This window comes from Gambusia affinis, linkage group LG11, assembly GCF_019740435.1.
Source record: "Gambusia affinis linkage group LG11, SWU_Gaff_1.0, whole genome shotgun sequence".
Taxonomy (NCBI): domain Eukaryota; kingdom Metazoa; phylum Chordata; class Actinopteri; order Cyprinodontiformes; family Poeciliidae; genus Gambusia; species Gambusia affinis.
The window spans coordinates 10,838,562-10,863,795 of NC_057878.1; the positions used below are offsets into that span (position 1 = coordinate 10,838,562).

Below are 25,234 nucleotides of genomic sequence, written 5' to 3' on the forward strand. Positions count from 1 at the left end.
AGATGGTTGGATAAATAATTTTAATATTAAATAATATGATTTCTTCAATAGCTTCCAAATCGTGCCCCATAAACTCAAAATCAAGGTGAAATTGTTACATTCATCTTTATTACATTTGACCCCCTTTTATTTAACTAATTTTATATTTAAAAAATATACTGTATATAAGAAAAATTCATAAAATGTATTACCTCACATGATCATCACATTTGTTAGCTGTAATGTTCAATTACATAAAATTGGAGGACAGAATCTATTTCATCACATGCTCACTTCTTACATGAAACATGTTAAATACAACAAATATTTACTTTAAGTGTGACAGTTGTGACAGTTTAACCTTAGTGATGTCATCATTTGACCACATGACGCTTAATCACTGAAAGTTTGGTTACTCTGAGCTCCGTCTACTGTGAAAATCACATTGAGCTTTGCCAATTCTTAATTGTAAGCTATTGTTGGTAACATCAACAATGTTTCTCCACTGGTAAGGTTGAACTGAAGAGGAGATTGTCCAAAGAATAAAACGTGAGTAATTTGTGGTTCACTGCTGTGTGGAAAACTCTAAGAATTACTTTAAAGCCCCACCCCACCCACCGCCTCCAGGTTCTGCGTTACGGCCCTGCGTTTAATATCAAAGCTCAGCGATCCTCCTGCAATTCCACAGCTCAGATTGCTGCACAGATTTGTGACACTTATCTCAATATTAATTATTATAGTGGCGTTAAGTTGCCATTATAATTCTTGGCAACTACGGACACGTTCATTCGTGGCTGTTTTCACGTTTTTTGGACCAGTTTATTTTATTGTCTAATAAATAAAATTCACTTCCTGTCAACACTTTTGAGGTAATATCGTTTAATAGGTTTGCCAGGCAAACTTTTAACTGTAAGGATATTTTGAAAGTACTAAACTCCACAGCTTTGAGTGTGCAGCCCATGTACGGTTAAAACAAAATAATGTGGCTTCCATTAAATGAGCAAGAAATTGTTTAGCATATCAGACTCACCAGAATCCACATCTCTGCAGCAAACACGTTGATAAGTTGGAATGCAACAACAGGACATCTCACCGCTAATACCCATGACATCTGTCTCCTATTCGTTAGGTCCGACAGCTTAGCTACGTTAGCTTGACTGTCAACCGTCATATTCACCCCTTCGGGGGGGAGCGGGGAGGAGGGGGGGGAGGGGAGGTGCGCGTGCGTTATAAAGATCGAACTGCACACATATCATGACGGCTTGATTGATCGTGAATGTTATCCGTGGAGGCTATTTTTATCCCAACGAGCCAGCCATTGCTACGTATAAGTGGGCGGCGGAGGGGGAGGAGGGGTGGGGGCGTGCGAAAACCGAACTGAGAAATAAGATTTAAGCTTTGGCATGCGCTACGTACAAGATGTTTTGAAACAATGTTTCCATAATTTTCTTAATTATAAAGAGGGTTCAATAATAAAGATATCAGAAATTCTTCTTTTCTTTTTTTACTTCAGGGAAAATTAATAAGCAGCCGTACAGCTGCAGGCGCTGCTCTCTCCGTTAAATCAAGCATGCTTCTGTGCACTTAATAGCTTAGCTGCGTTAGCTTGACTGTCAACCGTCATATTCAGTTCTCTAGTGCTAATAAGTGATATAAACGCAAATATAGGAGATGGAAATGTATACTTACATAATAAAAACGCACATGCAGACGGGATTAAGGAAGGATTGATCGTTAATGTTATCCGTGGAGGCTATTTTTATCCCAACGAGCCAGCAGAAGTATCGAAAACAACGTAACTGTGGAACTACAAAATACACAGATGCATCTTTGGGAATTGCAGTGGTAAAAATGTACACATAGTCATGTATGGCGTGATAGTGACACCAAGTGGTTAATATCGCCATTACAGCACCTCTCTCATACTGTGTAATTCATGTGTGGAGTAACAGTGACACCAAGAGGACTTAATGGGAATAACATATGTTTTTTTCTAAAAAATCTAAAATTACAGAAAATCCGTTGAATTTAGAATATGGCTACAAGAGACTTTTTTGTTCGTCCTGAAAAGATACACATATGTACCAAGTTTGGTAATTCTAGGTTGAAGCATGGCTTGAGGCTGATCATTTAAAATTTTCTAGCCGGCGCCATAAATACATTAGGCCACGCCCACCAAATTTTATTATGATTTCTTTCAGGGGGTGGATAAGGATCCATCCTAGTGAGTTTGGAACAGCCCCCAAAACTGTGGAAATCAGAGCCAAACGTATGACAGCGGCGTTAGAGGTCACTTCGCCACGCCGCCACGCCCACCTGCTCCATCAAAGCCGGTCGGGGCTGGAATCCAAAATACACCAGAATGTCTTCTGTGTCTGGAAAAACTTTCAAGTTGATTAGGTCAAAGGTGTAAGATAGCGACCGTTCCCAGTAAAACATGACACTTCCTGTTCTCAGGGGCGTGGCCTGAGTGATGTCATCATTTGACCACAGGGTCTTTTGGGTCAATCCATGATGATCAATCACTGAAAGTTTGGTTCTTCTGAGAGTTTTACTGTAGAAGTTATAAGAGTTTTATGTTTCACGGCGAATAGTCAAAGTTTGACACATAGCCACGCCCACATACTTTGAAGTACGAGAATTCCTTTGATAACTTTTGACCTTTGATGCCTCAAGTGTGTGCTGAGCGATTTTGAAGTCTGTATCTGAAAAACTGTAGGAGGAGTTCGATCAAATAAGGCTGTAAACATCAAAAATGAGGTCAATTTTGGAACTTCATTTCAAAATGGCCGACTTCCTGTTGGGTTGAGACCATGGATCCAAGAGACTTTTTTGTACATCAGGACAATATACAGATGTGTAAGAAGTTTCGTAATTGTAGGTTAAACCATGGCTAGGGGCTGGTCATTTAAAATTTTCTAGGGGGCGCTATAGAGAAATTAGGCCACGCCCACCAAATTTTATTATGGATTCCTGTCTTGGGGTGGATAAAGATCCATCCTAGTGAGTTTGGAGAAGTTTGGCCCAAAACTGTGGAATTCAGAGCCAAGATGACAGCGGCGTTAGAGGTCACTTCGCCACGCCGCCACGCCCACCTGCTCCATCAAATCCGGTCGGGGCTGGAATCTTCAATACAGCAACATGTTTCCTGACTGTTAACACAGTTTCATGTTGATTAGTTCAAAGGTGTAATATAGGGACCGTTCCCAGTAAAACATGACACTTCCTGTTCTCAGGGGGCGTGGCCTTAGTGATGTCATCATTTGACCCCAGGGTATTTTAGGTCAACCCATGATGCTCAATCACTGAAAGTTTGGTTCCTCTGAGAGTTTTAGTGTAGGAGTTATAACTGTTTAGAGTTTCGTGGCGAGTTGGTGAACTTTGACCCCTGCTAACCCCCCTTCAGCATACTCAAAAAGTCACCGTTTTGATAACTTTTAATCGGCCATCCCTTATGATCAGACTGACCGAGTTTGAAGCCGATCAATCGAAATCCCTAGGAGGAGTTCGATCAAATAGAAGGGTGTAAACGGTAAAAATCGGGTCAAAATGTGACCTTCGATCCAAAATGGCCGACTTCCTGTGATACTTGCACTATGACAATAATTGTAAATTCTGAGCGTCTTGGGGAGCTCTACAACTGTACCAAATTTCAAGTCTCTACGACAAAGTAAGTGAATAGAAAAGGGTCTTTTGAAAATTGCTAGGTGGCGCTGTTGAGCCATTTTTGTTGATTTTGCAACGACCTTAAAATACGTAAATTTTAAACAGTCTCTATGCGTCCGCCAAATTTGGTGAGTTTTTGAATATGTTAAAGCCTCCAAAAAGGCAATTCATTTGGGTGGAAGAATAATAAAGAATAATAATAATAATAATAAGAAACAGTACAGATACAATAGGCCTTCGCAGCGCTTTGCTGCTCGGGCCTAATTAAAGCTGCGGAGCAGCGTCGTGCGGCCCTCGCAGCAAGCGCCGCTCCGGCTCACTGGCCACCGCGGAGTTCCAGCCGCGAAGCTCTCGCCGCGCCGCCGCCGCAGCAGGAGCTGTCACGAACCTTCCCGCCTGACGCCCGCCAGACACACATGAAAGCGTTCGCAGCTCCCCGACAACTCACAAAAATCTGGCGCAGATCGGTCCATTTACTGGCGGAGATATAGCTGATGGATTAACCTAGGGGCGAGTGGAGTCAAATTACATTTCAAAACTTTTGTTCTCTTTAAAGGTTACCACTTGTCTTACATTTTAAGTTTGGTTCAATTCGGCTCATACATGTGTGATTTTAAGTCAATCTTATGAATTTGGCGAGGTCTGATATTCGCCATTGGCCACGCCAACACTGTTCAACCAGCATTGACAGATGTCATCACCTTATCATTTTAAGTGAGTTTGCACTGGATTAAATCCATATGCTTCTGATATTGTATTTTATCAGACCCGAACGTAAAGGTGTCACTTAGACATGCCGCCACGCCCACCTGCTCCATCAAAGCCGGTCGGGCTGGAATCCAAAATACACCAGAAAGTCTTCTGTGTCTGGAAAAACTTTCAAGTTGATTAGGTCAAAGGTGTAAGATAGCGACCGTTCCCAGTAAAACATGACACTTCCTGTTCTCAGGGGGCGTGGCCTGAGTGATGTCATCATTTGACCACAGGGTCTTTTGGGTCAACCCATGATGATCAATCACTGAAAGTTTGGTTCCTCTGAGAGTTTTACTGTAGGAGTTATAAGAGTTTTATGTTTCATGGCGAATAATAGTCAAAGTTTGACACATAGCCACGCCCACATACTTTGAAGTACGACAATTCCTTTGATAACTTTTCACCTTTCATGCCTCAAGTGTGTGCTGAGCGATTTTGAAGTCTGTATCAGAAAAACTGTAGGAGGAGTTCGATCAAATACAAAGGCTGTAAACATCAAAAATGGGGTCAATTTTGGAACTTTATTCCAAAATGGCCGACTTCCTTTTGGGTTGTTTACATGGATCCAGAGAGACTTTTTTGTACATCAGGACAATATACAGATGTGTAAGAAGTTTTGTAATTATAGGTTAAAGCATGGCCGGTCATTTAAAATTTTCTAGGGGGCGCTATAGAGAAATTAGGCCACGCCCACCAAATTTTATTATGGATTCCTGTCTTGGGGTGGATAAAGATCCATCCTAGTGAGTTTGGAGAAGTTTGGCCCAAAACTGTGGAATTCAGAGCCAAACGATGACAGCGGCGTTAGAGGTCACTGCCACGCCGCCACGCCCACCTGCTCCATCAAAGCCGGTCGGGGCTGGAATCCCTTATAGAGCCACATGTTTCCTGTCTGTTAACACAGTTTCATGTTGATTAGTTCAAAGGTGTAATATAGGGACCGTTCCCAGTAAAACATGACACTTCCTGTTCTCAGGGGGCGTGGCCTTAGTGATGTCATCATTTGACCCCAGGGTATTTTAGGTCAACCCATGATGCTCAATCACTGAAAGTTTGGTTCCTCTGAGAGTTTTAGTGTAGGATTTATAACTGTTTAGAGTTTCGTGGCGAGTTGGTGAACTTTGACCCCGCTAGCCCCTTCAGCATACTCAAAAAGTCACCGTTTTGATAACTTTTAATCGGCCATGCCTTATGATCAGACTGACCGAGTTTGAAGCCGATCAATCGAAATCCCTAGGAGGAGTTCGATCAAATACGGTGTAAACGGCAAAAATCGGGTCAAAATGTGACCTTCGATCCAAAATGGCCGACTTCCTGTGATACTTGGACTATGACAATAATTGTAAATTCTGAGCGTCTTGGGGAGCTCTACAACTGTACCAAATTTCAAGTCTCTACGATAAAGTAAAGTGATTGGTTTGGGTCTTTTGAAAATTTCTAGGTGGCGCCGTTGAGCGGTTTTTGGCGATTTTACACGACCTTAAAATACGTAAATTTTAAACAGTCTCTATGTGTCCGCCAAGTTTGGTGAGTTTTTGAATATGATAAAGCCTCCCAAAAAGGCCCCTCTTTGGGGGCAGAAAAATAAAAAAATAATAAACAGTACAAAAACACACATGGCGCTTTGCTGCTCGGGCCTAATAATTAAAGCTGCGGAGCAGCGTCGGCTCTCGCAGCAAGCGCCGCTCGGCTCACTGGCCACCGGAGTTCCAGCCGCCAAAGCTCTCGACCGGCGCCCGCCGCCGCAGCAGGAGCTGTCACGAACCTTCCCGCCCGATCGCCCGCCAGGCGACACACATGAAAGTTCGGGCAGCGCTCCCGACAACTCACAAAAATCTGCAGATCGGTCCATTTACTGGCGGAGATATAGCTGATGGATTAACCTAGGGGGCGCAGTGGAGTCAAATTACATTTCAAAACTTTTGAGCTCTTTAAAGGTTACCACAGGTCTTACATTTCAAGTTTGGTTCCAATCGGCTCATCCATGTGTGAAGATGCATTACAATTATGGGAAAAGACAATGGAATGTATATTTGAACATATTTCCAACAACAATACTTGAATGAAAAATATCTTCCCATAGAAATAGCTAAATATACTTTCACTGGATTTACTTTTTAAGCAAAGGGGTACATAAGGCTGTTGAACACAATGGTGCACTTATTGCCCCCATGTTAAAGATGGGTAAGAAGCTTGACACAGTACTGTGCAAATATTTGGAAAATCTAACCTATAGGTTTTAGCAAAGTTATTCCATGAGGGCCTGGGGGGTGCATTCTATGATAAAAGGGCAAATATTTATCTCAAAACGTCAGGATGAAGCTCAAAGAAAACTGCTGTTTGTGTAATGTTTACTTTGTAGTTTTAAAAGCAGTAGTTTTAAAAAGGTACATAAACTCTTGATCTTATAAAGTACTGCCTGTTTCCACAAACGCCTTGTCAAATCTGAGTCTGCTGAACTCATCATAGGAAATACTTCTCAGTCCACAACTCCTACGAACGGATGTAAACGACAAAATAAAACATTGTTGTGATGATGTGCGGAAAGCGGAGTGTCGAAAAGAGTAAGATCTTCTTAAAGAGACAGTGGCCAATTTCAAAGCATCAAATTGCAAAGTCAAATTTCTTTTTTAAGTCATGTTTATACGTACAACATTTTTATAACAACTTAAGGTAACATACTTACTTGACTGTTTTATAAAATGAGCCTAGATAATATACAACACTGCACCTTTAAAACAACTTTGTGGCAAATAAATGTCACAAATAAATGTTATTTTGCCACCACAGAAAGTGGGCAAAATGGAAAGCTTGCTGTTGGATAATTTCCCTGAAAAGATGCCTTATTAGAGTCACCAAGTCTCCATTACAATTAGATGTTTTTCTACGTGCCAACTTGTTGTTTGGGTGCCATACTAGAAAAAACAATTCTCTGTCCAACATGACAAGCTTTTGGATCTTGCTAAAACTATTGGGACTTTAAGTGAAACTCTTTGCTTCAGTCAGATCAGACTCAACAGTCCAAGTGGGTCTGGCATAAAACAAACCAAAAATCATTGTCAAAGGACCCCACACCTTACGCCATGCCTTTACCATTGAGTTTGGTGAAGATAAATACCTGATACTTTTTTCTTATCCAAAATCCTTGCAACTTGACCTTGGTGAAAGTGTTAAAATAAAAGGAATTTTTCATATAAAAATCTGTGAATCTCTTAGTAAACTAAAAATATGTCAAATAAATAGCAGATTGATGATCCAAAACATATGCCCAAAGCAACATGAAAGTGGTTTATCACGTACAAAATCAACCATCTGTTATTTTTGTGTCAGTCCCACAAATGTATCCTACAGAACACCTGTGGGTTGTACATCTTATCAACAGCAGTGGGTTAATAAATCTGGCAGTAGACATTTTGTGTAGTAAAAACAGTGCCAATAAGTGATTGATGCATGAAATCAATTGATAAGATCTCGCCTACCATGTTTTTACTAAAAATTAAGACTGTCAGAATTGTAAAATATAATTTATCTCAAATTAAAACATAAAATGATACATTTATTTAAATTCTTGAAATAATATTGTTCAGATAAACATTAAGTTTAGATTATTTTAAACAAAACACAAATGCCTAACTGAGGGTAGACAAGATTTAACATAAGATTTCTTTGCTTCGCAATGTTTCTATTGCAGCGCGAGAAGATGTGTGTCTTTGCGCTGTCTGATAAAATAGAGAGAGCATTGCAGCTGGCATGGCAGCCGCGCATTGTTAAAGCTCACAGTGTGACAGAGATAAAAGGTGAACGTGTTCTAGCTGAGCCAACCAGGTAAATGCTGCTTTAATACACATCATAACTCATCCCAAAGCCAGGTCTCGGGGGAGACATGGAGGCGATAATAGAGAAGAGAAATGAACTGAAAAGGGAAGGAAAAACGTCGGCGAACGCAGATGGAGAGGCGACTGACGGCAAGATGAGTAATCTGAAACCCGTTGTTTTGAAAATGCCGCCATCCATGTCCAGAATTGTTACAGGCCCTCTATGGATGACAGCGAGAGTGCAGAGCTGTGTCATTGCTGCGCTATGAAAAAGAAATGAAGCCCATTTCTCATTAGATTCCCCCTCATGTCTCCCTGCAATGTGCTCCCTCATTTTTCTCAAACTCGTTATGAGCCCTGTGTCTTTGAAGATTGATTCTACTTTGTTCTGAGTTGAGCTCCGAAACTTTTGCAGATTGTCTGGCATTTTTGGCAAATGTAGATGTGCCCTCTAACTGCCTCAATTCCCCGACTTCAACAGTTCAATACTGAACAAAAAGGGAGACGGGCCCCAGGTCCAATTTGGTGCAGAGACAATACGCTAACACGCAAAACTGTGAAAGGAGCTGAAGCTGCGATTGTGTCAGCAGTTTTTCTCATACTTTGGGTCTGTGTTTCTTGTCCTCAGCAGAGCTCATGTACACAGTGGAGCTGGCAGGAGGGCTGGGAGCGATTCTGCTGCTTCTCATCTTGCTCATCTCCCTGCACAAATGCTACAAGATTGAGCTGATGCTTTTCTATAGGAGGCACTTTGGCAGCGAGGATGTGGATGGAGGTAAGGACAACCCTGCTCATCTGAAAAAACAAAACATCTACCTTGCATATATATATATTCAGTTGTTTGACCTGAACCGGCTCCACAGCAGATTTAAAATCCTTCCTCTACTTTTTCCTAAGTGGCCAGGGACTACTGCTACCATGGCTCCATTGGGGGAAGACGGGAAGGATTTTCAATTTGTTGCCCATTTAAAAATAGATCAGTCTCAATATGTCAGGGAAGGATGCTCGTGCTGCACCAACGAAGGCCATGTAGCAACACATGGGGACTGGACAGGCTAGAAACAACCTCCCTGAGTGACAAATAGGAGCCAGAACTAGCCTGAAATTGTGGAGCAGCAGCTTGTTTTCTTTGCACAACATAGTTAACTTTTCCTTCAGCTAAATAGTTGTCTGTTTATGTCCCAGTATCTTCTCTCTGTGTCCTTAAAAATTCTGGAAACAAGAAACTCACTGCTTTTTTTCCCCCCCTTCCACATACATGAATTATCTATTACACACAGTTTTGTTGACTCAAACTTCTACATGATTAAGTCACACTGTCAGGGACAGCTGATACAAGCGGTTTTGAATCCTCCAGCTTTGCTCGGTGGTTAATTTGAGACGTCTGTTGCTAATTTGAAGGCAGTGTTTGATGTTCGGATCCAATCGAGCGCGGGTCTGGCCCTTTCCAGGGAGTCTCAAAGCTGCGCCTGCTTCCCCAAAGAGTATTTGAAAAAGCCCCTCTTCTCTTTTTTGGCTGTCCCACATTCACATTCTTCAGAGAATAATGACTAGCACTCACTGAACATGTCACCACCACCGTGCTTCTTTTATTCTATTTTCTGCCTTTTCAGTTCTTCTCACTGTCTTCTGAGAAATCATTTTGAGGTGTGTAGCAGTGCATTGCCTGAGTCTTGATTTGGTCGTGTTTATATCTAACCCATTTTCTTTTCATTTTTTTTTGTTTTTTGTTTTTTCCGAAGCGCACTTCATGGCCTAATGGATGTGACGCCACTGGGAATCAGTGTTTGTACTCTGTTGTTTACGACGAGCCCTTCTGTACCGAATAAAACTGCTGAGCAGAAAATAGTTAGGTGTTATTTTGGAGAAGTGTTGCTCCAGTTCAAAATCCACTTACAGAAACAGACTTAGTCCAGTGTGAGGAGACTTGACTGTACAATCAGAAGGTTTTAGCCTGGCACGCTTCAGGCCAACTCCTGATATTTGATAGTCTTGATAGTTTGTGATCCTAATTTTTGATAGTTAAAATTAGGATCACAAACCAGAAAATCTGTTGTGATTAAATGGATAGCTTTTATTTAGAAAATGAAATGTTTGCAGTTCATCCTGAACAGGACACGCTGCTGGAAGAGATATTGTATCTCAATGGAACATTTCTGGTTAAATAAAATAAAGTTGTTTACTCACATTTTGACCACAGCTTTAAAGCAGAGTCCCACATAAAATAGTTAAAAATAAAATTGAAATCCCCCTCTGTGTGTTTTCACAGATTTTATAATTTAATAAACAGTGTTTTAGTGATTTTTTTTCTTCAATATAGAACTAATCAAATTCAGACTTACCAGTCTAGGTATTTTACACAGCACTAATTCACAGCAAATAAGACGCTTTATAAGAGAAACAGCTCTAAATTATATATAGACGTATAGAATCAATGTCATCCAATCATGTAAACAAATTCACTATTAAGCGCTCTGATTTCATTAAAGTTAAATTAAATGCCAATGTAGACATAGTGTTGTCAATACATCATTTTATATGGTGACAACAGCAGCAGAAACTTAGTAATATATCTTGAAAAATGCTATGTTTGTGTTCATAAGTGTTATGAGATGCAGGTGGATAAAAAAATTATTTAGCATATTTTTTTTAATTCTTCCTTGCAATGAAACCGATTAATAAGATGTTACTGCAAATAGGCTATTGCAAATAAAAAATTAAATAATACCCCAGAATTTATTGGTACATTATTTTTACGCTTAAGCAAAAACTTATACAAAATAAGGTCAATGCTCTACCTAATGTCATGAGAATTATTTTACCTACTAAAATTTTCCAAGTATAATACAGCAAACAAAAACTTCTCTTCCATCAAATTCGAAAACAAGATTCACATTATCATGAAAAACAACAAAAAAACACATTTTGTGCATACATACAGCAACCTCCGCTCCTTTTTTTTTTTTTTTTTTTTTTTACATATTTTTGAAAGTATTAATGTTACAGACAACATTATGATTCACAGTAAGAGCTGGAAACAGGTGTAGGAGAGGCTTAAGAGATGGAGGTGTGCACTGAAGTGAAGAGGAATTAAAGTCTGTAGAAGGATGGAAGATTATAATATTCCGGGCAAGAAAGGTGGAATGAAGCTGCAAGATGTAGGGATGAAATACTCGGGCTCAATCCTCCAAAGCAACACGAGAGGCGTAAAAGAGATGAGTGTGTGGGCTGCTTGTGATGGAACAATATCTGCAAGTGAAATGAAGGGTTTACGACTTGGTATTGGATCTACTACGATGCACAATTTGGAGACAAAATTAATATGTAAGGGTGACATCTCAAGACTGACAGACGGGACGGCAAGTCAGAAAAGTGGGGAAAGGAGAGTCTATTCTGGAAGGAGAAGGGAAAAACTACAGTGGAGGTTTATGGAAGGTGAGAGAAAAGAAGACGGATGTTGTTCGATGGAAAGTGGTGATGAAGAAAAAATGAGATGAGTCAGATGATTATGTCCTCTAAAGATTTGTGACACTGATTAAACATTGAAGTAAATGCAAGAAAAATGCCACTTTTGCAGCTTCTCTCCAGACTGATTAGTTAAATATTAAGAATTTGATTGAAAAGTTGGCTTTGATTTGGAAGTTTAGACCAAATTGCAGGTCATTAGTATTTCCATATGAAAATTTTACATTGTCAGTTTAACATGTATACAATAACATCTGTTCTAAGAATTAGCATAAGAACATATTCATACTAAAGAGGATGTAAATACCAGCTGCTTGGGCGAGGACTTCGTAAGTGACCTGTTCCAATTTTATTCCTGGCATAATTTATTTCTTTTCATAGGCTCTGATAGATCCCTGAAAAAAACAAAACCTCCATATTTGTGAGTCAAAATCAAGAAGTTCTTATATTTCGCTCTGTGGAAATATAAGCTTTGCAGCTTTGGCCCATTTTAATGTGAGGCTTCAATGAAATGAGCCAAAGCACTCAAACACTGAGAAAGAAAATGTTGATAATTTAAATTGTTCTAAAGGTTGTGCATTTTAAAAAAAATAAATTCCCTCCAAATGTCTGCGCATTTCCACTGAATGTTTGTAAATGTCTGCGCGGTCTTAAATGACTCCAACCGTGAGCTGTCTACTCTACATTTTTCACAAATCGCTGGTCTGTTTCTCTCTCTTTTTCCAGAGAACAAAGACTATGATGCATATCTTTCATACACCAAAGTGGACCCTGACCAGTGGAGTCAGGAGACTAGGGAGGAGGAGCGCTTCGCCTTGGAAATACTACCCGATGTGCTGGAAAAACATTACGGCTACAAGCTCTTCATCCCTGATCGAGACCTCATTCCAACAGGCAGTAAGCGCTCTGACTGTGTGTGTGCTCACATGTTGACAGTGGGGTGAAAGCTTGCAATAGTGTGTGCAGAGCATTTGCCTTTGCAAATGCTGTTGTTGTTGTTGTTTAGCACATTGCTTTGCGCTTTGTCTTGGTCTATATGTGTTGGTGTGTGCTTGTCTTCAGTGTTCTTCACTGTCTCATGTTGTATGTTTTTGAGACAAATTTAAACTGAGCTCTCACAATTGCACCACTTAGCCATAACATTATGACCACTTAACATTTAAAGCCACCATTTCCATTTGAGCAGAACCTCTAAAAATGTGCAGATATATGACAATATTCTGCTAAGAAGACCCATATTGTGCAAATGGGGTGGTTCCAATGTGGAATCCACCACATTTGGATTGGTAGATGTGGACTGGAGGACTGACCTGTTTTTTGGGGGGTTTTTTGGCTGGTCTTTCATTCTTCATTTCCTTCTCCTGACTTTTCAATTCATATTTGCTTCAAGTAGACAATTATAGATTACTCTGGGTCACAAAAACCACTGGTCTTTAACAATCAGATGCTCTCTGCTCAGTCTGTAGGTTGTACAAATATCCATCAATATCCATCAACATGGGCGGATTTTCTCCTAATAACACACATAATATCTGAGTTAAAGAAAAAATTATAATTCCGACTGTCGCGAGTTAAATGGAGTTGCAACGTTTGGCTAGCAGATTAATATTTATTAATTCAGGTCCTGTTAAGTTTTAAGCCTACACTGTCAACTTTGATCAGTGGTGACCTTTTCACTACTTTATAGATTTTCCTTTGTTGTTCCTTTTTAAGCAAATCTTTACCACTGCAGACTACATCTCATATTTTTCCCTAAACAGTGTTGATGAAGTTTCCAATACACACTCTTCTAACACGTCTACTTACAGGTCAAAACCTTTTTCTTTTCTTTTGCTTCCATGCTTATCCTGCCCACAGCCAGATGCTTCTGCAACAAAATAATCAATTTTAGCTGTTCAGTGGTCATAAGATTATAGCTAACCTCAGTTAATTAGAGATTATTATTTAAAACATCCAAAATATTTAGTTAGAAACTCTCCGCAAGAATCTTTTTTCTTGCATCGTATCAAATCTCTTTGGACTGAAGTGGAAGATCACAGCTCTCCTCCTTGGCTCTTCCCTAGCTGGCTACTACTGAAGGGGGAATACAGTATGCAGTGAGCACTGGATGCTGACATACTGAGCAAACTCATCGTCTCCTCTGGTTTCCATCCATGCAGCAATAAATCCATGAAAATTCTGTGTGAACATATTCTCATGTGCGCTAACTCGTGCCTGCTTAGCAGTCCGTTTGTGCCAGTGGTACACAGTGTGCTCCACTTTGTAGCGATGCTGCGTGTTTGTACTGTAGGCTTCATGTGGAACAGATGAAACGCAAACACGTCCTACTTGGTCCAGAAAGAATTAAACATCGGTGGGAAATGTGGGAAGGCTCTGAGCAGCGCCGACCGAGCCGCCTCTATCCTTTAATCAAAAGAAATTGCCGCCAGCATCAGTGCCAAACAGAATCACTGCAGATGAATGTCCAATCAGGGGAAACATGCTATGTGATTAATTATATGTGAAGTGAAAAGATGAGCGTGAGGAAGCGCTGCTTACTTTTACAGCGGTATTTAGCAGTGTTGTGTGTCTATGTCTGCATTGTGTACTGCCTGTGACCTGAATGTTAAAATGTCTATGTTTAGGTCTCACCAATGAGCATTACCAGGATGACACACGACTTTTTGGAGGTACTCACCCTCAATCTTTTCCTCTTGCATTTAGCTGCTTTCATTTACCCGCACCTTTGGATGCTGCGACGCAATGCAATATTAGGCAGTAATGCTAAATATAACACATCTGAAAAGGCTCATATAATACATGATATAATATTCTATATTGAGTCAGTAAAATATGTATTCTCTATATACTCTGTAGCCATGGTCAGTAATGGTTTCATGTGTTTTGTCCCTTATGAGTCAACTGATAGTACTTGCTACAAAAACGTTCATTTATTTCAACAATTTCAAAAAATGAAACTCATGTTATATAGATTTACGACACAGAGTGATATAACCGAGGAAAACCCAAAATCAATTTGCTAAAAAAATGCAGAATAGTATACAAAATCAAAACAAAAGCAGATTTTAAAACTGTCACGGCCATGTTAACATGTTAAGTCTTCTAGCAGGTGGTCACTGACACCCTTCACAAACAGGAAAGTTTATTGGAAGAAAAACAGCATGCCCGAAAAGGTGCACAAAACAACAGGGAAAACTCCAGCTTTCAGTGGATTATGAAGCAAAGCGAGACTTTAGGGGAGATTCACGTGTATGTGAGCTGCAGCTGGACTCAGAGCTTTAAAGAAAACACACAGATGTATCGCTGAGGCCCTCCTGAACCAGAACATCACAGTCATTTTACCTGAACTAAATAGGAAAAGAACCGGGCTGTTGCATGTCGTTTGTAAATCAAGACCCCAGGGTCTGGCGGAAGAGTGGAGAGGCTCAGAATCCAAGTTGCTTATAGGTCCACAGCTGCTGGTGATTTGTGGAACTGTGTCCTTTGTCAGAGCAGCCATCTGCCAGGCAATTTTAGAGCACCTTGTGCCTTCCCTCTGCTGACAAGCTTTATGGGAGAAGGTGATTTCATTTTCCAGCATGACTTGGCACCTGCCCACACTGCCAAAAGTACCAATACTTGGTTTTATTACCATAGCTCTGTGCTTGATTGGCCGACAAATTTTCCTGACCTGAACCGCGTGAAGAATCTGTCAAATACTGTCGAGAGGAAGGTGAGAGACGAGCTGCTCTTAAAGGCACTTAAACTGAATTTTAAGTTTTTATTAGCTGTGAAACGCAATCATTAAAACGGAACACTAATAAGCAGTACTATATGAGTTTTACTTGTTGAATTGAATTACTGAAAAACATAAGCTTTTTGTTTATATTCTGATTAATGGAGATGCACCTGTTACAAATCAAAATCCAAAAATCAGTCCATCCTCAATTTGTTTCAAATAAAAGACATAAATATCTCATTTGCATCAGTATTCAGCTCTGAACCTTCTGCATCTCACGTCTTCTGCAGCTCAACTAAAGCTCACATAAGCCAAGCTGAGTATAACGCACATAACTAGATGGAAGTAGAGTTTTTAAAACAAACTCTTGCAGCTAAATGAGATTCTGAGAGTGAAAACTAAGCCATTAGATGGAGAGAAGTTCCATTACACTTATGTCCAAGACAAAATCTTTGGGAAGGATAACATCATTTAAAATGCCCGAAAGCCTCACTCTTGGTAACATAAAAGACCTTTAGAAACGGCCAAGGGCTCCTCTACATTTGTCTGACCAGTCAAATTGAGCAGACAGGGGTGATGGGCCTCGTTCAGACCATTAACCAACGAGCCAAACTGTGGGAAAGAGAAATGAAGGAGAAATTTAGTGACAGAACAAGCTTTACTGCAGAACTTTTGTGCAGTTCTCAGCAAAACATGTGACCAGCTAATTAAAAAACCTAAATAGAAAACAAAACAAAAAAAGAAAAAGGAAATAATCTGTCAGTTTTTAACGAGTTGTGAATGAAATATTTGACCCCATCCCTGCTGATAAGCATGTTGGAGGTGTTGGGATGTTTTTCAGCAACGGCATCTGAGTGAGGAGTCAGAAGTTACACAGGAAACTGGAACAACCTTCACTAAAACTCAGCTGACGTCCTGCACAGACCTAGTTGAAATCTAAATCTATAAATATTACAGGTATCTCCTGTCAGACCTGAAGATTTTATGTGCTTACTCTCTGCATCTAATGTGCCTGAGTCTAAACATTTCTGCCAAGAAAACTAAAATAAACTTTGAGAGAAAATGTCATAATTTTGAGAGATCATTCCTTAAAGACTAACAGCATCTACTGCTTCTTGGAGTCTTTAACCAAGTTCTGACTGAAAGGGATGGATCCTTCCCCTTATTCACATTTACATAAACTCATTTCGGTTTCAACTGAAACAAATTTTCAGGGTGGAGTTAATATACATTTAGCGACAGTCTGAAGTGCAAACTATTGATTATTTCTGATTTTCTTTTCTTCCTGTCCACACAGGGTCAGCGTTATACAGACACGCTCAAATATACACATGCACCCATATCAACAAATATCCAAAAATCCTTTTTCTAACCTTTAAAAGCTCTGATATAACTCTCAATGACTGTTTTATGTGCTGTTCTTGGACACAGGCCTGATTTTTAATTGTGTTCTACTAATTTTCAAATGGTTTGCAGTCTGAGCCATCCAAGCTACTTTATTCATTTCAAAACCAGTGTTGATGGATGTTTTGGATGATAGTCCTGCGTCCAGTCGTGCCCAAGTCTCAACCATCGTACCTGTTGGTTTGTGTGTGGGTGTAGCTGCTCTTCTTCCTGATGCCATCTGCTTTGAACCAGGCACCTCTACCACTGGCAGAGAAGCAGCTTCATAACATAATGCTTTAATGTTTAAGCTCTCACTGCCTGAACATACTTAGTTGTACAAAAAATTAATTGTTATTGTCAAAGCTTTCACATTGATCTTTTATTTGAATATGGCACATATTGACTTAAAATAAGATATGTAGTATTCAAATTGGGGTTAGGACGGCATATTTTGACAGAAGTTTGACCACCAGATGTTCTTCAAAAATATTCCTTGGTGTGTGTTGAATGTGTATCAAAAGGGAATTAGTGGTACAGTATATGCCCCACTAAACAAGGTGGTTTGTCTGTTTCACCTCAAACAACCTATGTGGTGGTTTGAGGTGACACTAGTAGTCCTCGAGAATTTTACAGATAATTCAGTTTTCTTAACTTTGAAATCCATCTCGACTTTTCAAGCTTTCTTTGATAAAGCAGGCTTACATTAGGGTTTTCAAATAATGTGTCCAAAGCCCAAGCCTCATCCTGAATTAAATGCTATGGGCTTTATATGCCTAAAAGCTCAGTCGGTGCCAGAAAACCAAGCAGGTGATGTAAACTACCAGTTCTATCAAGCAGATCGATCAAAAGTTCAACCACAATTGTGCTATGTGCCCATTAATAGTTTCAAAAAGTGAGTGATCGGGGTTAAATTTGAAAAAGTTCATTAACCAAATATAAGTGGAGGTGTTTTTATATATTTGAGCCAGTCTGTTTAAGCCTTTGTGGATGAGATAAAATCTTAACTTATGCACCATAAGTATTCAAATAGATGCAGAAAATCTTTTTGAAAAAAATGTTTTGGAGATTTATGTGTGCTTGTTTCAGTCTAATAGTCCAGTAATTTTCAGAAAACAGCTACCAAAATGTCTTAATGACAGTTTTGAGTAAAAATTAAATTAGACTGAACAGGCAGCTGTCATCGTCTCGTCTTTGTGCATGTTCACCCACCACTAAGTTCTGTGGTTCTGGACTCTAGATTGGAAAGGATGAACTCTTTAAGCATCTTTTCTTTCTTTGAATTTTCTGTTCTCATTTGCCTTTCCCTCTTGTTTCATGCAGCGTACATAGAGGATGTTGCGCGTTGCGTAGACCAGAGCAAGCGCCTCATTATAGTTATGACACCCAACTACGTGGTGCGGCGAGGTTGGAGCATCTTCGAGCTAGAGACCCGACTGCGCAACATGCTGGTGAGCGGCGAGATCAAAGTCATCCTGATCGAGTGCGCCGAGCTGCGCGGCATCATGAACTACCAGGAAGTGGAGGCCCTCAAACACACCATCAAAACCCTCACCGTCATCAAGTGGCGGGGCCCCAAAAGCAACAAGCTCAACTCAAAGTTCTGGAAGCAGCTGCAGTACGAGATGCCCTTCAGGCGCACAGAGCCCATGCTCACGCACGAGCCGGCGCTGGACGTCAGCGAGCAGGGTCCCTTTGGGGAGCTGCAGACCGTCTCGGCCATCTCCATGGCGGCGGCCACTTCCACGGCCATGGCCACCGCCCATCCAGAGCTGCGCTCCTCGTTCCACAACACCTACCACACCACCATGAGGCAGAAACACTACTACCGAAGCTACGAGTATGACATACCCCCGGGGGGTACCCTACCAGCTCTCTCGACTCTGGGCAACCAGCACACCTACTGCAACATCCCGTTAACACTGCTGAACGGGCAAAGGCCTCCGGGGAAGAGCCGAGAGCACAGCCTGGAAGAGGCTCACGCCAACAACGCCATGCTCCCGCTGCTGCCAAGAGAAACCAGCATCTCCAGTGTCATCTGGTAGCGACGAGCGGCCTCAACGTCGGCTTCGGGAAGACCACGGTCAGGGTCGGAGATGACGAGAACCAAAAGGAGAAGTTGGATCTAGAAATGGATCTGTTCAGATCCGTGCATCACCACTGATGGAAAACGCAGGAGGTGGTGTGGGGACGGCTTCCCCCGTCTTTGAAGAGGACCAGTCTCTTCTAATGAGCGATTTTATTTTCTATGTGGAACTGAAGAAAACGTTTTAGAAAACAGAATTTTTTTTTTTTTTTTCTAAATGAACAAATAAAGTGCAGGAACTCCGCTTTAAGGAAGACAAACACAATTCCAACATCTTCACAAAAAGAAATGTGCATACATACAAACAAAAGGAAAACAGGGTCTGTACATATATTTGCATTTTATTAGTAGCATCAGTGTTTTCCTGTTTTGTTCTTTAGTCTGTTTAATTCAATCATGTCTGTTGCCTTCCCTACTGTAGGACTTTGCTTTAAAAATGTTACACAAAGTTGTATATTTTTTATTCTTTTCAGGTTTTTTTGTATCTTACTTTTAACACGCTTGATTGGAAAGCCAGTATGTCATGTACTTGCGCTGTTGTGTTCTTTCTATTTGTTTTATCTTGTTTGTTTTAAATCATTCTGTAGTTTAAGAAAACTTTTTTATGGAAGAAAAAAAAAACTTTTTGGAAGACCTGGACATCTTCAGGAGATGTGAAGAGCTGAAACCTGTTTTTGTTTGCCTGTACAAGGTGTATCTATTTTAAAACAGAACTCCTTTGGAAAAAAAAATCATAGATTATGCAAAAATACTGAGGAGCTGGCTATAAATATCCGGCCACAGATGACAGAAGTGGTCGGAGAGAAGCGCTGGTCCCCTCCAATCAGACCGACAGACTGGCAGATCTCTTTCTGACGCTTCGTTCTTTTTTTTTTTTGTTGTTGTTGTTGTCTTTTTTTTTTTCTATCGAAACAAACAGCCTGGCTGTTTTAGACTGATAGAGATATGCCTCACCTTAAAAAGAAAATCTGTAGATTATTTAAAAAAAAGTCTATTTTTATAACAGAAAAGAGTTTGCTTGAGAGGTCATACTTATTTGCATCTCATCTTCCATATGGAAAGGGGATCGATGTCTCAGCGTTCTGTTGGTTTTGTACTCTTGTGAAAGTGCTTTCTGATTCGCTGAGAGACGAGGCCGGTTTGTGAATCCCACCTGACGGATACACCCTCTACTACTCCAGGTTCTAAAGAAACGAAAAAATACATTTCCAAATGTTTTCGTTTTTATTGCCATCTTGAGAATTCAGGTTTATTTGGTTCATAGAGATAGTTCATGTTTTAATGAGAGAAAAGAAACCAGGTGTGTTTTGAAAGACTTTTTAAATATATTTGAAGATGTGATTTTTAAGTATGCATAGCAAATAGACATGTATTCTATATATAATATAGATATTTATATAAATATATAAACACAATTTTCACTTGGAAAGAAATGTCTATCTTTATAGAAACACAATCATTATCAGTTGCCCTTACTTTCTCACTGCACATTAAAAGCATTGATTTCCTTTGAATGGTTTCCTTTTGTGTTCAGCTTTAGCTAATTGTTGCCAATAATTCATAACACCTATAATACTCCAATATACAAACCTTACAGACAGCGTAAACGTTTCTCCTATAACTTGCTTTTACTTGCTGTGAGCAGAACTGCATTTAAATCAGCGAGGCTGCAGGAAAATGTGGATTTGTCATTTCACGTCTGTGCCTTCAACTGATTGTTTGGTGATCAACACGTACAACTCAATATACAAACCAAACGTAAGGTTTATACATGTGAGGCAAAGACAAAGGGTTTTTCAAAACTGCAGCTTATAGAAAAACAAAATGGTCTCTATGCTGATATGTTCCTATGCTACGATGAGATGTTTTAAAATCAGGGATATCATGACCAGAACCATCTGATATTTAGTTATTCTTGAGTTATTCATGCTTTATTGTGAGAGACTGTATTTGCTGTTGCTCCCTGTCTTTGTGTGTTTATGTGAGATGCTCTCTGCTGTGGAGGAAGAGAGATGTTCAAAGAGCACCCAAAACACCAGTCACATAAAGTAAATTATTTAAGAAACATTTATGGAGCAGAAAAACACTAGCCTTTACACTATTAATTGTAACCGCACTAAGATAAACTAAATCATTACAGAATTGTCACAATATGCTAACATTACCATAGCTCTAAGAAAATGCCAACAGAAGTCTTTAATTTTATTTTGTTTTTTATTTTTCAATGTTCACACAATTCCCTGAAACCAAACAAAATAATTTTACAAGGCAAGTTATCAATGTTGGATAAAAACAGAGTAAAAGCATTAGCTTAGCATTAAGCTAACTGAAAAAAGTCGTCACCAGAAGAAAGGCAGGAGTTGAATTGAGTCAAATGTTCATAGAAGGAAGTGATAAAGCTACAGACATGTGGCTTTATCACATGTTTGTGACAATGTTTATAGAACATTGTAATAGCTTTCCTTAACTCTGTGTTGAAGCAGCGTATTAAGAGTGTCCTGCAAAAACTCCTTTTGGGACAAAATATCTTTCACTATCAAGACAAATTGGAAATGCTAAAGCATCCTAAACCTCAACAGTGAGTGTTTTAAGTGAGACAATAACACAATTTTAGAAAATCTGAACCATGTAATGCTGATTAAATCTAGTGGATTATTTTATTGCACCTTTGTGGGGTTGTAGCGGAGCCGTGAATTGAATTTTTATCAATTTTAAAAAAAAGTAAATCCTGATCTGGAAATCCCTCGTGAAACATAATTGAATTATATCTCTCTGAACTAGTTTTTGATCTGCTCTAAAGCAGTTTGGGCCAAGGCCACTGTAATGCCTGACCTGCTCTCCTGACAGATTTGAATCATACTTTTTTTTCCCCATTTGTGCTATTTGGCTCCCTGACGAGACAAAATCCCCTTATTATGGAAGATCTGTAAATAACGTCAGGAAATCTAAAATATGCTGCTGTAAATGGCACATTTACACACCTACCAGTCAGCAAAAACAGATAAAATTTCAAAGGCTATTTTGATATCACAAGTAGAAATTATATTGCTCCAAAAGAAAAGAAATGAGATGGAATACAATGTATGACATAAGAGGATGATTAATGATCACAACAAAAAAATTGCAGCAGAAATATAGTACTGAAAACAACAAATGGGCTCTATGTTCCTAAGGAGACATAAGATTATGAAAAGTAGGTATGACTGTTACAAAACTGTGCCGTGAATAAATCCAGGAAACAGTTGTGCAAATTCAAACTGTTCCAAGAAAAGGGCATCTGTGTTTCAATGGAGTGAAGTACATATGTGACAATCAGGAGGGTGAGTTCAATTCCCTCTTCCCTTTGATGCATACTGTCCTTGGGCAATTTATCGAACCATAGGCTACATGCTTATTCTGTGCATCAGTGTATGGACGTTTAGTGCTTGAGTGTGTGAATGGGTGACTGTGTCTCGGTGTAAAAGCTGTTTGAGTGGTTGGAAAGATTAGAAAAATGGTATGTAAATGCAGTCCATTTACCCAGACGGGGACAAAATCGAATTTTAGTGTTTAAGACTGAAACCACTACATTTCAGACAAGGGCAAACATTAACATTTGCAAAAGGCTGTGTTAAATGACCAAAGAGAAGCAAAAGGTGCAGCAGGAAAGTTTCCAAATGACCACAAAATACTCAAAATGAGGAAAGAGAAAGACGTCATTACCACAGACTTATTTTAAATTACGATTGTTAAAATGCAAAACACACCAACTGCAGTCCCAATCCCAAATGTTTGCATTTTGTCTTCTGTTAAAGGACAAGAGTCATTATACATTAGAGGCAGAAAAATTTCTGAAACATAAATAAACCACAATCTGTCTTTCTCTGAAAGTACTTTTATACTACATGTCACTAGTTTAAACAAAATAAAAAAATACCCCGCTAAAATACAAAGACTAAATGTAGGTGATTTTGTTGTCTGTAAAAGCAGAGCATGATTTCCTATTATTGTCGAACATAAACAGAATAACTTTAGGATGTTGGAAAACAACTTGGAATCGCACAGTTTGAGATCCACGATCGAAATGAAGCAGATCTTACTATATCTACCAGAGTAGATATTACTATATCTACCAGAGTAGTAGATATAGTAAGATCTATAGCTTACAAATATAGATCTTATTTTTTTTATTTTCAAAGCAGTTTTTTGTCACTGTGGAGATATAGAAGGAGATTGGACTCACCATAGAGCACTTTTAAATCTCTAGAGTGCTGGTTATTTAAGTCGCCAATGTACTCTCTTCTACACAACATTATCATAGCTTTCTCTTCACTGGACAAATCATCAAATAAATCACCTTATGACCTCAAAACTGGAGACAATACTGTCACTAATTTTGCTTTTGGTGGGCATTGTGTTTAGCATAAACACTGACTCAAATAGCAAGCTTGAAAAATAAACAGCACTTTCCCTTTGATCATTTTTATTTTTATATGTCAAGTATTAATGACTGAACCTTGTGATGTTGTGAAATTATCACATAATGATGACAAAATCCCAAAGAGGTTGGAAACAGGGTGAAGGTTTTGTTTATTTTCTGTTGTGTGTTGGTGCCTTTAAATATCCATTACCCTCTCACCGCAGCTTTAGTGTCCAAACAAACAGGAAATGTGCTGATGGAAGAAAGATTTTGTCTTAAAGGTCTAATTCAAACCATTCTGGTCGCTCACAGCTGATGAGTAAGTGCTGCCAAACACTGCCATCTCCTGGGAGTAAACACTAACTACAAGCGTTTGTATTTGAAAGCTCAAAGAGGAGCTGAGAACAGATTCGCTGATATCTGGCAACCCCAGGAGAAAACGGAAAGAAAAAAAATAACTGGGTCAGAGGAAAGAGAAAAAAAAAAGAGGAAAACAGAGTAAAATACACAGATAAGAAAACTGGGTTGAAGGCAGAGTTTGTCAGTTAAGGCGAGACTGAGCGGTGGAAATGTACAAACAAATCTGCCATGCTAATAATCTAGAATTAACCATTTCTATAGATATAGGAGGTCTGCACACATGCAAATATTGTCAAGAGCAACGCAGTGGTGGCTGTTCCCAGTTTGCCGCTTCCTGCCAGACATCTGGAGCTTTATTAGCCGTCACAGGATTAATAGACTCTTTATTACCCAGAGCAATTAAGGACTTAATTGCTGATAAAATAGGGCCCATTGAGAATGAACATGCAAAGAAGATAGATATGAACAAGAACATAATCAAAGCAAAGCAGACAGTGGCATATGTGCAAATGTCTGTGTGTGTCTGACTGTGTGAGTGTGTTGCCAGTTTATGAATCTCTTGATTTTTTTTTTCCCCTCTTCATCTCTGCTATCCTGCAATGCCTTGTAAGACCACCAGGAGGTACGTGAGAGTTATTCGCATGAACTTCAAACAGAACTTAAATCCCAGTTTATCACTGACATCACCTTCCTTCCTTTGAAGGTTGCATTCAGTTTTGATTGAGCGCACGCCTCTGTGTGAAGGAATAAAACACACACACACACACACAAGGACAAAGCTCCTGCAGTTCTGATGGATGCTTAGAAAACTGGACTGCAGTCACAAACGTCTGTTTGGAGAGCAGCAGAAACATAAAGACAAAATGCAGCCATGGCAGGCGATTATATTTTTATGTTGCTTTGTTAAAACAACTATTTTGTGAAACCTGGAAGTTTCTGTAGGAAAACAAAAATCAGTAAATGTCCTCTATAATAGGGGGACATGGTTTCTGCCAGACTTCCAAATGAAAAGACTTCCGATGTATGATTTTTCAGAGATTAGTATAAAGTAGATTTCTAAAGTTTACATATGCCTACTGAACTAGCTGCCATGCAAAAAATATGACGCTGACAGATAATTTCACATTTTTCATCTCTAAAAACACAACCAAGCAAACAAATATCTGCTGGGGAAAATGTAAAATGAGGATGCAAAACTCTTGTTGCATAAGTGTGCAAAACCCTTAAACTAAGACTTTGCTCAAGCTACTTTTAATTCAGTTATTTTTGACTTCTCATCTGCCATCAAACACTGTGAATCTAAGCTATAACAAACATCAATCACCTTTTCCAATTAAATTTCCATTGCGTCGGATTATTTGCATCTTTCAGCCAATGCCTCAATTTCCAGCAAAGTTGCAAAGGATCAGAAATGATCGTACTTTATAAAGATATCAGTCAGGAGCAAAGAACCAAACAATCTCCAGGATGTTATGTCATACATATGATATGAAATCAACAGATTTAACACTATTTGCATTATAAGAGCTCAATGTTATGTTCAAAATGTGGAAAAAGTCTAAACTTATTAAAATTCTACCCCAGTACTCGAAAATGAAAACTGCCCCTGT

At 39.4% G+C, this 25,234-nt stretch overlaps 1 protein-coding gene across 1 annotated transcript; it reads left to right on the forward strand.

Moving 5' to 3' along the window:
- Positions 1-8,281: 8,281 nt before the first annotated feature.
- On the forward strand, positions 8,282-20,364 carry LOC122840281 (interleukin-1 receptor accessory protein-like 1). The gene is made up of 5 exons (XM_044132550.1): positions 8,282-8,372; positions 8,842-8,988; positions 12,405-12,575; positions 14,303-14,347; positions 18,103-20,364. The coding sequence occupies exons 1-5, from the start codon at positions 8,282-8,284 to the stop codon at positions 18,822-18,824; spliced, it is 1,176 nt and encodes a 391-aa protein (XP_043988485.1). The 3' UTR covers positions 18,825-20,364.
- Positions 20,365-25,234: the final 4,870 nt, after the last annotated feature.